The 15,638-nt window shown below is 45.7% G+C and overlaps 2 protein-coding genes across 4 annotated transcripts; one reads left to right on the top strand and one right to left on the bottom strand.

Moving 5' to 3' along the window:
• Positions 1-861: 861 nt before the first annotated feature.
• On the top strand, positions 862-8,491 carry CCDC117 (coiled-coil domain containing 117). Of its 3 annotated transcripts, XM_058816651.1 has the most exons (6): positions 862-1,310; positions 1,910-1,960; positions 2,311-2,544; positions 3,934-4,071; positions 4,605-4,881; positions 7,192-8,491. In XM_058816651.1, exons 1-5 carry the CDS (start codon positions 1,033-1,035, stop codon positions 4,855-4,857), a joined length of 954 nt encoding a protein of 317 aa, XP_058672634.1. In that variant the 5' UTR covers positions 862-1,032; the 3' UTR covers positions 4,858-4,881; positions 7,192-8,491. The 3 variants fall into 3 exon arrangements, with proteins under 3 accessions (XP_058672634.1, XP_058672633.1, XP_058672635.1); XM_058816650.1 differs by having other exon boundaries at positions 4,605-8,491; XM_058816652.1 differs by lacking the exon at positions 3,934-4,071 and having other exon boundaries at positions 4,605-8,491.
• Positions 7,817-12,318, bottom strand: XBP1 (X-box binding protein 1). Its single transcript, XM_058816649.1, is given in 6 exon segments — positions 7,817-10,278; positions 11,043-11,150; positions 11,153-11,206; positions 11,693-11,824; positions 11,902-11,998; positions 12,081-12,318. Coding segments are annotated over 6 exon segments (1,158 nt in total). The 5' UTR covers positions 12,290-12,318; the 3' UTR covers positions 7,817-9,720.
• Positions 12,319-15,638: the final 3,320 nt, after the last annotated feature.

Raw genomic sequence — 15,638 nt, 5'->3', positions numbered from 1 at the left:
TTCGATAAAGCCTCACAGCAGCCTCAGGGAGCTTTCCCACCTCTTACAGTGTGTACATGCACTGTCCTTCTCTAACCCCGCGTAGAACCCGCAGCCTCCCGCAACCAAAGACAAGGACGGGCGGTTACCGTGTGCCGGGGCGCCATCCCTCCCTCCTGCCGCCCGGAGCTCAGCTCCGCTCCGCTCGCCACCTCCCCGAGCCCGCCTGAGCTCCTCAGCTGACCGGGATTTGGCTGCCGGACCGTGCCCGCCCCGCTGCGGGGATTAGGTCCGGCCACAGGCAAGAGAAGGGCTGTTCGGACATCCTCGGGGAGCCCACGGCGCCCCCACACGGGCCACGGGCAAGAGAGGGGCTGTTCGGGGACATCCTCGGGGAGCCCACAGTGCCGTTACGGGCCACGGGCAAGAGAAGGGCTGTTCGGACATCCTCGGGGAGCCCACGGCGCCCCCACACGGGCCACGGCGGGGAGCCCGCGGTGGGCGCTCCCTCACGGGTCACGGATAAGAGAGGGGCTTTTCGGACATTCTCGGGGAGCCCGCGGCGCCCCCACACGGGCCACGGCGAGGAGCCCGCGGTGGGCGCTCCCTCACGGGCCACGGACAAGAGAGGGGCTGTTCGGGCACCCTCGGGGACACCGCGGCGCTCCCCTCACGGGCCACGGCGGCGGAGAGCCCGCGGTGGGCGCCCCCTCACGGGCTGCGGCGGGGAGCCCGCCCGCTCTCAGAGCGCGTCTCCCACAGCACCCAGGACTACAACTCCCACAGGTCCCACAGCACTCGGGACTACAACTCCCAGAGGTCTCCCAGAGCCCGGGACTACAGCTCCCACAGTGCCCGCGGGTCCTTATCGGATCGCGGCGAAAGGCCTGGAAGGACCCGGGCTGTAGCGGCGGCCGCAGCCGCGGGCCCGGCTCGGCCCGGGTGAGCGCGGCGGGCGGAGGAGGTTTCGTGCGGGAGCGCCTCGGGCAGGGCCGGCGTGTGGCGCAGCGCGGATTGCGGCGTTGATGTGCGCTTTGCCCCCCGCAGCAGGAAATGGCAGCGCTAGGCAGATCCTTCCAGGGCATCCCGGCGGGCCCGGCCGTGGAGCTCCCCACAGCGCCGGCCGCTGCCCCGGAGCCCTTAGCCGGCGGCCACGGCCGTCTGCAGCCACCCGGCATGGTCATGGCAGGGATCGGAAACGACGGCGTGGACGGACCCTCCGGCCTCTGTCTGCAGAGCAGCTTCGACCTGGCCTCGCTGGCCGCGCTCGGCAGCCACAGCCAGGGGCTGACGGTGGCCCCGGTGAGCTCCTTCACCAGGAGCCGCAGCCAGTAAGTGCCGGAGCCGTTCCGCAGGGCCCAGGCAGGGGGGAACTGCGGCGGGTGCTTTGCTTCGGGATTTGTTTCCTTGTAGCAGTGTTGCGCTGGTAGGAGGTTAGAAAATAGTCTTGTTCTCGGTTAAGGACCTTGAAGCTGGCTGGGGGGGGATGAGGGAACCGTTTAAAAGGCAAGAGCCAGCGTATTTGCGTACTTTCAAATTCATTTATTTGTTTTAGTATTTTTTCAGTATGTCCCATCATATAGAGTATTAAGAGACATAAGCTGGGTCATGTATTGCTTCTTGAAGCATTTGAATTTTAGACCAAAAAATTGGTCTTGCCCCTTGTGGAAAACTAAATAATATAAAGGAGAAGAAATGAAGAAATTAGCATGGAATTCTGTTCAGAGAACTGAGCAATTACAGCCGCCTTTGACTTCCTTTGTAACAAAGTGGTTATTTGTTGTCCCAAACTTTTATTCCCATCACAGCTGGTGACACACTGTCACCATTGATCTCAGATGAAATTTTAAAAGGGGGAAAATATTGTTTGACACTATCAGTATAACCAAAAGATACAATTTGAAGCTAAGTAACTGTTTTTCTTTTGTAGTGTCTCTGTGCGATGTGGAAGGAAGCATAAGCTAGAAGAAGAGGCAGAAGGGTAAATTAATTTGTCTTTTATAGCCTGAAAAATCCTGATTGGCTTTTTGTTTTGTTTGAGCACATCTCACCTACAATACAAACAGGAAGGAAATCTATCATTGTTTCCCTTTGGAACTCTTCCCTTGAATTGCACATGAGCCCAGATCCATTTCTGTTACCTAATTAATTGTGTGGCACTGATTTTCCTGAATAGGTACTCACATTTTACTAAGAGCAATGTGGATTTATTTTCTTTGTTGAGGTTGCTTTGCCACAGAATGTCAAAGCTGCTGAGATGCACTTTACATTTGTTCCTGTAGAATGCCACGTTTCTTTTTTTGACAGTTGTAAACTTACTTTGTTTCCTAGCTGTCCTGTGCGGAAGAAGAGACTGACAGGAACCAAAAATTGCCCTTTGAATCCCAGCACTGAAGAATGGATTCTTTGTGCAGGTCAGCAGGCAGCTGGGGAGGTAGCAAGTCAGTCTGGTGGCAGCGGTCCTGAAACTGCCATGTTAGAAAGTCCCTGTGAAGAAATGGATCAGACAATGGGGGAACAGCAATGCGAGGTTGCTCGCAGGAAACTTCAGGAAATTGAGGACAGGTAAATGCAGGGATTGAGTAGCCTGGCTTTGCTGAGCTTTCCCTTTTTTGGTGGGCATTCAGGGGTAAATCTGGCACTTAGCAGTGTGATAACACTGCTGTAAGTCTGAGGTGAACCTTCTGTTAAAATTATTTAATTTTAGGCTGCCTGTGGTCCTGTGACTCTTCAGGCTGATCAGAAGTTTTGGGTGCTAGAGCAGGAGATGCTGAGTAAATAACACCCTGGTCACAATCATTATGCAGCTCCAATATACCATAATTGGGTTTAATGCTCTTCTGTGAGTGTCCAGAAGCTCAAATTCTAACATTTACCTGCTCAGGCTTTAGCTCAGTTTTTTTTCAACCAACTGCAGCTTGTTCTGTGATTTAAACTTAAAATAGATGTGGATTTGTAAGTGGAGGGAGTAGCATGAACCAAAGAGGTCTCTCTGTACATAAGGCTGAGATTCATCTTGTTGATGGTGTCATGTGGGCAGTTGGGTGGCTATAGAGAGTCTGCTGTAGTGTTTTAATAAATTTACTGTGCATTCTGGTCCTTGAAAGATTTCTGGGAATGGCATGTGTATGTATCAGGTGATTGCAGGTGAGCTGGTATTCCAAAATATCTAAAATGACCACTGCAGATGATTAGAAAAGCCAAAAGTTATAGAAATTTTAAAACAAGATTTTTTTGTAGATTATTTCATAGATGATGCATAAGGAGAAGCAAGGTACTGTTAGACTGTTATTTTTTAATGGATAAATCAGAGTAGTGAAATCTGTCTCTATTATCTGTCTGTGTCTGCTTTGGTCTTCTTGGAGGATTGTTCCCTATTCTTCCCAGCTACACTGCTAAATTTTCTGTGAAACAAAAACCAAAAACAAAGGAGATGCTTCCATTTGTTCTAAACACTTCACCAATTTGTGCTGATTTAATCTCAGGAATTGGCACAGCGTTGTGAAAAGTGAAGCATTATTTTCAGTATCTCCAGTACCTTTGCAATAATTCTCAATTCCAGTTTTGGGGAACTGAGCAGGTGAAGCAGCTGCATAGCTGAGACTCACCTGTGTAATGTGACTGAATCATTCAGTTTCCCTTGGAGGGAATTTAATTTTTTTCTCTCAGTGTATGTTTGTACTGACACTGCTGGGATAGCACAGGGGTAACAAAGCTAGCTCAGGTACCAGGAGTGGCATTACTGTTTGAGTGGCTTCTGTGAGTCCTTCTCAGGGTGTTTTAGCCCAAGAGAGACTCACTCATGTTAGCATGGCCCTGCTGCTCCTGGTGCCCAGCCCAGGTCAGAGATGTGCACAGAGCAGAGCACGTAGATGTGACTGTAGTCTGCAGTGGATGTTCCTGATAACAGTATGCTCAATAGTGTTTATCTCCCTCTTCCCCCTCCATTCCTAGGATAATTGATGAAGATGAGGAAGTTCATGCTGATGGAAATGTTAGCAATCTGCCCACTCTTATCCTGTCAGATACCCTTAAGAAAGGGATGAAGAGGGATTTTGGTGAAGTCCTGACAAAGAAAATAATAGAATCTATGTAAGTTCTGGAGGAAATCATGGTGCTATGTAGCTAACATGTGCAAATGAAAAGAGAGACCTCGTTTCATGTTTATGGAGATGTCCTTGATTACTGCATGATGCAGCCAGCATTGTGTAACAGACCATTCATGTGGTTCAAAGAGGAAAAACTGTCCTGATGTAAAAAAGAAATAAGTGTGACTGTAGTGGTCATCAAGTATGTGTTTTGTACTCCTCATGTCTTCTACAGACTGAAATTTGTGGAGTGAACCAGTATCAGTTTTGGGTTTATGTATATGAATTTCCAAAATGAGATCTTGAAGTGTGACCAACAGTGGTCAAGTTTGGTGCAAAAAAAGGAGAGGAAATACAAGGTTAGAACTAGAAATAAGGGAACTAGGGAATAGGGAAGAGGAAATTTAATAGAGGGGGGGGAAAAAGGTGTTTATTTTCTGGACTATGGTTCCAGGCTAGCTCAAAGGATGAAGGTCTTCTGCATTTAATAGCTGTGCTTGGAGAACTTAAAATTTACTGAAACTCCATCCCTTCTAGGAGCCGTCCTTCTATGGAACTCGTGCTTTGGAAACCTCTTCCTGAATTTATGACAGATAAACTGAAGTCTGTTTCTGTTAAGAACTTCAAGCAGCAGAGTACAGAAGTATGTCAAGCTAAGCAGCCAATACCAAGAGCTCCTTTTGACCCACAGACTGAAACGTTCCCTGGATCACAACAGACTGCCATGTCTCCAGATCCATATGCTAGTTTGGGAATATCTGGGTGTGCAGAAGAAGAAATGGAGTTGTAGATGCCAGACTTTAGACTGGAAGTGGTGAGCTTCTGATGCCTATTGTTGAGGTTTTTTGATTATTTTTTCTGGTTTGATGTGTGAATCTGAAGTTATATTATTTGTTTTTTTTGTTTTCTTACTAACAATCATAAGCACACCACAATCATAGGGTGGCCAGGAAACACCCTAAGATTTCTGTGTTCCAATCTGTTAAATATTCTTATTTTTACTGAAAAGGTAATTCAGAGGCCTTTGGAACAGGGAAGTAGCTTTCCATCTTGCTTAGTGGTGAAATATCCTCTTAATTGCCCTTGGTAAAGCATAAAATCCAAATATTGAATGTAACTGTGGCTTAAGCCACACCTTTGTCTTACTGAGCCATTGAAACTGGTGCACATACTATTCTTGGCCATTTGGTTTAAATTGAATTACAAAATGTAAAGGAAGAAACATCTTCAAATCTAGTCATGGATAGAAAAGCAGTCCCTCTGGTAATACAGCTTTTCACACCATCTTATTTGTTTGGACTTTATGTAAACTCAGATGTAGAAATTACACAGTCCACGGGGTGCCAGGGAAGGAATATTGCAGCTGAGCTTAAGTCTTTTGCTTTGTAGAAAGTAAAGCCAGCACTTGTAACTTGCAGGATACCTGCTGACTTCAGTCATCTTTGGTTCATTGGCTTCTAAATTTTATTTGTGGGTTTTTGATGTTCCCTTCCCCAAAGTGGTTCTCAGCAGAGAGATTTTACATTGTGCAGAGATTTTCTGTATGCATGGGGTTGGAAAGTCAGTTAGGACAGTGTAACTTCTGCTGAAATGAATGGCATCCATTGATTTGGGTAAACATGATAAGTAAATCAGCTAACAGGGATTATGGTGCTTGCTGCCAATGGGAGGGTCAAATGCTGGGTCTGTACCAAGTCCCAGCCTTTGATGGCTTTGGTGGTAAGGTAAAGGAGGTGCCTGTCTTTTTCCTGAGAGAATCTAGACATAAAATATAAGCCACAGTATGTGCCAATAATATAGCCTCACATTGTTTATACAGATGTTTGCCAAAAGAATTTTCTACCCTGCAAGGGTGCCAAGGAAAGGAGCTCACAATGAGCTATTGCTTGTACCTTTTCTCAGTGCACAGCAGTTTGTTATACTTAAGGTTTTCTAACTTGTTTAAGGGTTTTATCTTTTGTTCTTAAGTCCTTGAGCTTTGTCAGAGATACCTGAACTGAGGCTTTTATAAGAAATCCTTTCCAAGTAACAGGGTCTGTTCAGAGTCCTATGTCCCAATCTGGTTTTGACATCTTGCTAACATAAAGGAGCAAGTACACAGGAATGCAGCTGCAGAAAATCTACTCTTCTCTGCACAGCTAAAAGATAATCCTTGTGATAATATTCTTTACTGTTGAATAACCCATAGCTCAAAGCTTAAAATCAGCCTTCTCTTTTTGCAGTCCTTCTGGTTGTTCAAAACATACCTGTTTGTTGAACCCTGTTTATCTTGCTGCTTTTATTGAAGGTTGTCTGAAATTTCCTGTCTCTTGGTAAAACATTTTAGAGTTTCACTAAAAACACTCCAGCATTTGAGTAGGTATTACTCTGGAAACCAGTGCACACCTGTACCATTCTGGAAGGTTTATTAAATTGAAGAACATGTGCAGCCTATCTTGCTATAATGCCTAATTTCATTTCAGGGTCTGCTATAAATCTTTTGCATGAACTGTGGAAAATTTCTTATGTATTATTAAGCTGCTGAACATCTTTTAAAACCTACAGCCTCTGATGTGCTCCAGTGGTTGAGCAGAACATAAAGCAGTCAGTTTGGAGAAGGCTGTAGTCACTGCAGGTAGAAAATGTGATGCCTCCAAGTAAGTGACTGGTTTTCAGCTTGCTGGATTAAAGTATTTTAGGTGAAAGCTCTGAATCCTAAATAAATTGAAAAAAAAAGATAAAAATTTCAAAAATGTTATGAAACCATCTCAGCAACACTGAAACTGCAACAGAAGATGCAAAAAAAAAAAATCTGGGAGGCCTAAGTACATCAATTGATGCAGTTATTTTCCTCTTAAAAACACCAAATTGCATATCAGATTTGCAGAATTTGTTGTGGATGGCTTTTAAGCATACTTTTTTTCCTGCTAGGTTTGTACCAAAGGTTGACTTTCAGAGGTATTTTTCCTCTTAATTCAATGCCAGTAGGGCATCACTGACCTGTTACTGCCATCTAAAGCAAGAACAGAGTGGTGCACTGTTGACAAAGACTATGAGATGGAGAAAAAAAATTGTCTAAAAAGTTTGCTTTGATAGAAAACATTTGCTTTCATTTTTTCACAATGCATTTCTGCCCTTGTGATAGGAGACAGAGGGGTTGAGTTGCTTAAATTGATGGAAGAGTGGGAACCAAGTGACAGGAGCACTGAGCAAGACCTTTGCTGCAGCAATCACTTGGAGAGGGTGACTGGATGGGAGATCAAGCTGTGGGCATTTACAGACTTCTGTATTTGTGAGTTTCATTTGTTGTTGTCTTCATTAAAAGACTTTTATTAATGCTGTTCACAGACAGGATGGCAAAGGCAATGCAGTATTAGGAAAAACATTATTTTGAAATATTAAAGATCTGATTCTGGTCTGTCTTCTCTTGGGACCAAATCACCCTTTGTATGTCAGTTTTCAATAAATTTTCTAAAATATTTTTTAGACGACTGTTTCATTCCTGGTAAGAGTGATAAAACCTTGGGAGTCCATGTGTAGTCCTTCAGCTGGACAGTGAAGTTCTCTTCTGGCTTAAGAAGATTTGAATTTAACTATGTTATGTTAAAGGCATTCCCCTTTTTTCCTCCACGATATTCACCAGGACAAGGGAAGGCAACAGCAGAATAGAATAAACCTGAAGCTGCCAGGAAGGAAAAGTTATTTTAAGTCTGTCATGATCCAAAGACCTCTGACAAAGCAATAGGAATACCAATTAATGTTGCTATAGCTTGTGTTTTGAGATCTTTTATTTTACTTCAGAATAAAATGACTCAGAACTAAGCAAGCTAGGTATTTTTAAAGTTAAGGAATGTTTGAGTAGAGTTTTAAATTCATATTTTAGTAATTTTCTTGGAAGGTAAGACTTGCTTTTTTTGTGTACCATCTTAGTGGACTTGATTCTAGTAGAAAATACCAGTGCACATAAGGATTCTCCATGGTAGTAGGCTTCCAGATGCCAAACAAGAACTACTTCTGTGGTTTTAGTGGAAGAGGTCTCAGTAACTATTAACACCAGTGTTTGCAGTAAGCCAGGATAAAGCATGCCAGGATAGAGCTGTTGAGAAGGGGAAGCAAAACAGTGCAAAGAGTAAAGACCACATCCTTGACCATTTCTGTCTCCTGTGCTTAAGGAGGTTGAAATGTTAAGCACATCCCATGTCCTACTGTGATGAAAAGGAGAATGTAAAACAATTTTCTTTGGATTTTTTAGATGTTGAAATGGCTTGTTCATGGTTGCCAGAAAGAGCTGGGGCTTCATAAAAGGGTGCTTACAAAATGTATTGCAAAGCTACAGATCAAATCCTCACTTCTGCTTTTTTTGGACATGCAACAATTGGATACTATTGCAGTATTGCAGTCATTGCTATTTTCTATCTTGAAAGTAAAGCAATTTATTCTTCTGACTACTTGGATTTTCAATCTAAATTTGTTGCACTGCACAGCTGCAGCCTGTACTTCTACCCACTATTCAGGTGGAATCCTTCATTATAAACTAGGTTACTCAAGCTTGTAATCCAAAGCAGTCCTGTCACCTTGAATGTTACTGACTGAAACATCTCTGGTTTTCTTTCTTCCCCACCCCAAGTTATTTTTGCCAAAACTGAATGCAAAACATGAAACAGCACTGAAACCAAGAGCAGCTGTGCCAACACCTGCAACAACTCTCTTATCTTCAGTATAAAATTTCTTCTGTCTCTCCAAGTTTTTTTTTAAATATTGTGATAAATACTGGATACTGGAGCAAATGGATGTGGACAATGAGAAGTCCTGCTGTGGTATTTGAAATGAGCTCCTGACAAGTCCATGTGATGCTTCAGGATTTCCTGTGGTAATACAGAACCTGCAACCATTTTCATACCATGTCTGTGCACCCACCTCCCCTCAGATGGAGAATTTTGGACAGCATTACTGGCCACCAGGGTGCCACAACTGCCCTGACTTTTGAATATTCACACTTCAAGCTCCTGCCACATGCCTGCCTCACAGAGGCTGAAGGTTTTGCTCTGGCCCTCATACAAACCCATCTACCACATCCAGCATCCCCAAAAGGGAACTGCTGAAGCACCCAGCTGCAGACACCTTATGAGCAGTGCTCCCCAATATATTGTGGCAGGATGAGCAACTGAGGGACCTGAACTTAAATTCTCCAGATCCTCTCCCCTCCCCAGTGAGTTCTAAGGCAAAACAGGGTCAGTGAGCTGCACTGCATTTTAATTGCACCAATATAGTTAAATATTAAATGGACAAAGCAACTCTACATAGCAAATGGAAAACAAGCATTTAGTGAAGCTTTAAGACTTAGAAACTATTAAGGTCTAGCCCAGTTGCCTATACATGAATATCCCAGTTTAGTTTTTGGTGTTAAAATTTTAACTGGAAAACAAAACATTTTCAGGTTCAGAGAGAATGAGCAAGTTGAGAAACAAACCTGCCTCTCTCCTAAGCCAACACTGACTGGGGGGAGCCAGGGCAGGACAGAACACCCCAGGCTTTTTCATACCATCAACTAGCATGGTAAAGGTGAGAAACACTTTTCTGAATGGGCTTGATTTTGCCCACACACACCCCAAAGGGGCATTGCAGATTTCCTGCCAGGACAGGACAGTTGTTGACAGGGAGTTAACACTACAGGTTAGACACTGATGAGCTGGGGAAAGAGTTCCTTGGCAAAGCTGTCCTCCCACGCATGGTCGGCGCCAAGCGGAGACGACGTATCGCTGAAGGGAGACAGGGATCCTTCATACCCAGAGTCACTACAGCCATCCAACAGGTAGCTTGAGGCCTCAAGGCTATGACAAGAAGAAAGCAGATGAGAAAAGCCCAGTTCAGGCATGAAGCTGTCTACAGGTTCGTTCTTCACAGACACTGGGACTTCAGGGATGGCCTTGTCGTCAGATGAAGAGAGATTTTCTTTCTCAATTTTCACTTGCATATTGGTTTGGTTGGCCACTTCAACAGGAATCTCCACTACCAGGGGTTTTGTATACACGTGATCAAACCTTATGAGTTCATTAATGGCTTCCAGCTTGGCTGATGGGGACCCCAAAGAGGGAGAGAGGGCGGCTGGTATGGAATTTGTTTCTCCAGAGATCTCTTCATCCAGCTTTTCCAGGCACGTTGACTCTGAATCAGCATATTTGAGAAACAACTCTGGGTCCAGACTGTCCAGAAAGCCCAAGAGGACATCAGACTGCAAAATGAAAGAATTTTAGAAAGACAGTTTACTACTGTTACAGCCAAACACCAAATGTGGCATCTGTTAACCTCCATGTGGAAGTTAATATACAGTGATGCAATCACAGCTGGTCTACCAAGAATATCATCAAATACACAGTTAAAGCAGTTACCTATCTTGCAGAAATTCACAGAATAGGCCAGGTTGGAAGGGACCACAGTAGGTCACATCTGGTCTAATTTCCCTGCTCAAGCAGAGTCATCTTAGAGCACATGGCACAGGATTGCACCAGATGGTTCTCAACTGTCTCCAGTGAGGGAGACTCCACACCCTTTTGGGCAATCTGTCATTCTTTGCCAGGGCCAGGGCACAGTCATTCTTTGCCCACAGCTTTTTTTGCAAGGATACTGACAATCCCCAGGGAATTATACATGCATTTGAGATTTACAGCCACTACTAGAAACTCCCTCAGATCTTGTACCAACAACATCAAGTACCATCAAGTACCAACAACACAGTGCCTGCTGGCTACACAAAGCACGGACCAAAACCTGGCTCAGGCAGACCTGCACGTGACTAAAGCTGTGGGGGACTGGGTTTTTTCATGTGAATTCCTGTACTCACTGGACATAGCTGTTCTGATGCAAAGGTATGGCATTCCAAGATTTGGAATAAACAGAAACCACCAAATGATTTAACATCAAAACATTACAACACTAATCTTAAATCTACAGTAATTCTGAATTTCATGGACAGTTTGTATAGGACTGGATGCTCACCTCAGAGTCTGAAGAGTCACTGCCATCAGAATCCATGTGGAAACTATCAGAAATGGTGACTGCTGGGCCTGCACCTGCTGCAGAGGAACACGTAGTCTGAGTGCTGCGGACTCAGCGGACCCGGTCACCAATCTGATCTCATCCACCTGGGATTCCTTCACAACCTGTACCAAGGCAAAAACTCAGTCATTTTAAGTGTTCTGGCAGGCAGTACAGTACATGATCTTCAAGATCATAATTCTTCTGCTAAGGTTTCCAACACAAAATTCCCTATTTGCTTGTTCTGTAGGAACGTGAAGGTAAGGTAATTTCAAAGTTAGCCAAAGCTTCCCTACACTTGCACATTTATTTTGATACTTTTAAATTAAAGCCTGACCTTCACCACCACATCTGAGACAAACCTACATGACTGTTACAGTTTTTATTCATCCCTATGAGGTAGACAATCAGAGAAAACTGTCTTAAACCAGCCTGGAACTAGTCAGCTTTCTACCTCCCACATTACCCCTTCCCACTCGGCACTCAGAGTTTCAGGACAGCCTCCACATGGAGGGCAAAGGTCTTCCCCGCATATCCCTGCCCACAGTCCCGAGGGTGCCCCGGGATCGGGGCAGCTCTGCCCAAGGCGGGGGCGGACACGGGCGGCTCACCTGGAACTCGTCACCCTCCTCCTCCGTCTTCAGAGCATCCAACCCCAGGCGGCAGCGGAGCTCCTGGTTCTCCCTCGCGAGGTCACACGTCCTTTCCCGCAAGAGCTGGTTCTCCCGCAGCAGCTTCTGGTTCTGCAAAGAGCCGTGAGGCAGGGAGGCCGCTCCCATGCTCCCCCTGCCCCAGCCCCGTATCTCCCGCAGCCCCTTACCTCCTCCTCCAGCTCCACCACCTGCTGCTCCAGCTCTGTCATCCGCGCCTTCTTCCTGTCGCGGGCACTCTGGGCCGCCACGCGGTTCTTCAGCTTCCTGCGGGGCAGAGCGGCCGTCAGCGGGAGACTTTACCCCCACCGAGCAGAGCCGCAGCCCCGCCACCGTTGCCCGCACTCACCTGCGCAGTGCCTTCTCCTCCGGGCTCAGATGCGTGAGCCGCTGCCGCTTGCGGGCCGGCTGCGCGGTCTCCATCCCCGAGAGGCCGGGGTCGGCGCCTGCCGGCAGGACAACGGACAGATGCCGGGCAGCCGCGGTGCCGGGAGCCTCGGCCGCTTTGCTAGGGATGAGGAGCAGCCGCGGGGCCGCGGCACCGGGCAGCGCTGCCATGGCGGAACAGCGGACACGCCGCTCGCGTCACCAGCGCGGCCGACTGCGCCCCACGCCGCCCCGCCCGGATTTCTACCATCGTGGCTCTCGCTCATTGGCTGCGAGGCGTGACGTCACGGAAGGAAGAGCTCGTGATTGGCCCGAAGTCGCGAGCAAGGGGGGAAGCGAATTGCATCAGACAAGGGGCTGCGGCTGTGAGGCGCTGGCGAGGGGCGGGGCTTGCGGGCGGCTCTGAGGGCGGAGCGGGGCCGGGAGGGGCCCGAGGGGACCTGGGCCAAACCCGGGCCGGATCCCGGCCGTGCCCGCGATGGCCGTGGCCAAAGTTGAAATTCCTTGAAAAGGCAGTGAGCTGGGCCTAGCGTGGCGATCCAGCTGAAATCTCTCTCTGGTCTCCTTCCCGGAGCCGGTCTGTCGCAAGTAGTCACACGCATAATCATGAGGAACACAAGTGCCACGAATGGAGCTGTAGCAGATGCCATAAGAATGAACTTTTTAGTCTAAGAAGACTAAAAAGGCAGCGATGTTAGTGACTGATGAGTGGAACTGCAGGAGGCCATGCAGAAATCCTCAGGGAAGTCGCACCGCTGTCCCCTGAGGAGCAGCGGAGCTGTGTGGGAGTGAAGTGAGCACTGATGTGGTGTCTGAGGGAGGAAATCGCCCTGCCCTGACGGGCTGGTGTTAGATCTGATAAATCTGGGGTTCAGACAGAAGGTTCGCAGGTAGAAAGCCTGGAAATGCTCTGCCCATGGGAATGCAGGTGTTCAGCAACCTACGGGCCACAATGCACAGTTTTCAGGGCATCGAGGGTGTTTGAACCCCCGGCAGCTCAGCCCCTGCAGCTTTCCAAGTTTCCGCTTGTGACAGTTGCCAACGACCTGAATAGTTATGAAATGTCGAGACTTTGGCTGCTCACAATTATTTCTGAAAGCCATTTGTACATTGATTTTAAATTAGTGGAGATGTTAAACACTAAAGGAAAACATGAGCTTTAGAAGATCAAAGACGCTGGTGTGCTGGTTTGGCATTACTCCAGCACTGGAGTTCTGCCAGGCTTTCATGATACAGAGAACAAACTGCATTTGTAAGCTTGTGTTTGTTCTTTTCTTGCGCACTGCAGCATGACATTGAGCTAAGGCTGAAAGTTCATCTTTCTACTTTGACACCTTTGTGAAAAACATGGCAATTTTTCAATAAGCCTTTTAATCGGAGTGCAAAAAATTGTTTGTTCGGGTCCTGCTAAGCCCCTGAGACACTGGCCATTGGAGATACTGCTTCTCTTTTGCGTGTCTCTTCTGGATTTGGCCTCATGTTTCTTCTGTTTCTAATTCTAATTCCCACTTTAAAGTGTTACTTTTTTCTTCCAAATGCAGATTCAGTATTAATAACTGCTTCAGATTTCAGACATCCATTCAAAGTCGCCCTTATTTGCAAGAAAAGTGGGGTGAACACTTCTGATTTGTAATATTTACAGCTGTACTGAGGAGATCTGATTTATCACGATATGATTTATCATAAAGATATCCATATGTCTTGGTATTACGACTGAAGAAAAATCCTCACCTTCTGTCTGCAGGTGATTTAATTTTCCTATTTAATTTTATGTGGAACCAGAGCCCATGTAAATCATGTTTCCTTTTGCAACAAACATTTGTGATCATGAATAACCCACAGAAGTACAGGGACATATGTGCTAGTAGTGGTGCCTGAGCTGCTTCACAGTGATGTGTAACCAACAAAAGTGGAATCTGCCCTTGGCACTGGTGCTGTCCATTGTTACTGAATATAATAACAGCATCCATTAGTGTTGGCAGTAATAGCTAGCAAAAGAAGGGCATGACACCCTGCATTCTAGGCCTGTTGAATTGTTTAGTAGTACTAAGAGAGCTCTGAGGCAGTTGCTGAGAATATATTTAGGCTCACAAATATTATATACCATTAGGATATGTAAAGTGTTTTATTAAATATATGGTTGAGTCACTGGGTAAGAGAGTGCCTAAGAAAAGGTCCATAAAGCTGGTCTTACACTGTGACACCCTTTCAGAGAGTTTTAACAAAAAGTCTTCAAGTTTATCTCTGATTTCCACTTTTTTCCCCCCTTCACTGTTTACACATTCTGGTCTTTGTATTTTTCTTTTTCTCAGTCATTTGATTTAATCCTGTGATCCACGTGACTCAAGAATGCTTCTCACCCTGCTGGGGGGTTCAGCACCACCACCAAGGATGTGCCAATGAGGATTCTGTTGGTTGTCCTGCCAGAAACCACATTAGTTCCTGCTAAAACAGCTTTATGTTTTATGTTCCAGGTGGCCAACCCAGCAGAGGAAATAATTTTGTTTAACGAAGGTGGAGAGGCTTTACCTTTGTGTAATCTCAGATACAGAGAAAGAAATGTGTGTTCAATGTTATCTACACATGAAAAAAGGGGGAATAGGGGAGGAAAGTAAAATGGAGGAGGGGGGCATAGAGAGAAGATAATCTGAGAAAGAGCTTGCTTGCCAAATGTGTGTCTGAAAATACTTGGATGGTGGCCCAGGCCCCCAAGTTCTTGACACCAGCTGGAGTGTTCCCATACCTGTATCAATAGCTGATTAAATGAGAAGAGAACCTGTTTAGCAGCCTAAAACAAGGTTGTTCAAAACCTGTAAACAAATTTTACTTATTCTTAAATTTTGTCATTACACGTTTGGATTCAGGAGTGCATTTTTCAAAGTTTTAGTGCTCTCAGACTCAGGGAATATGCAGAATCTGTATCATCAGCAAGGAGCTGCCACCCTGCCTGCATGCTGTCCAAAGTGACATTGGCTTTCCCTTCTCTTAACCCTGCCACAAGCAAGCCCTTCAGAAAGGTGATTTTCACTCAGCTCCCATCCCTTCTCCATTAACACTTAATAAGTTACAGGGATTCTGCTTCATTGGCTTCTGTGATTGTTCCCAGGTTACCACCAGAAAAGCATGGAAAAGACACAGTGATTTTTCTTAAAACAGTCAAATGATATATTGTCTTTTTGAGTGATAACAGTAAATTTGAGATCAATCAATCTCTATAAAAGGCTCACAGTATTCCTTGCATGTTCCTTTATATCTATCTCCATAGTGGTTTTTTTCCCCTGAATTTCACTTGCATTGTAATTCCAATTTGCTTCATTTTTAGTCTCCTCTGAAACTCAAGAATTCACTGGTGTCAGGCAAGACCAGAAATTAACAAATTTATATAGTTTTGTAACAGTGGCATTTGTTTGCCAATTTACTATCTTTTTCCAGAAAACTGACATGTTTATTAAGGAGCAGAGGTCCCAGTCTATAGACAGCTTCCTATTCCCCCTCACACTGCCAAGGATTGCTGATAGAA

Source organism: Ammospiza caudacuta, chromosome 18, assembly GCF_027887145.1.
Source record: "Ammospiza caudacuta isolate bAmmCau1 chromosome 18, bAmmCau1.pri, whole genome shotgun sequence".
NCBI classification, from domain to species: Eukaryota; Metazoa; Chordata; class Aves; order Passeriformes; family Passerellidae; genus Ammospiza; species Ammospiza caudacuta.
The sequence above is the reverse complement of the archived record's forward strand: the minus strand, read 5'-3'. Positions and strand labels throughout refer to the sequence as shown.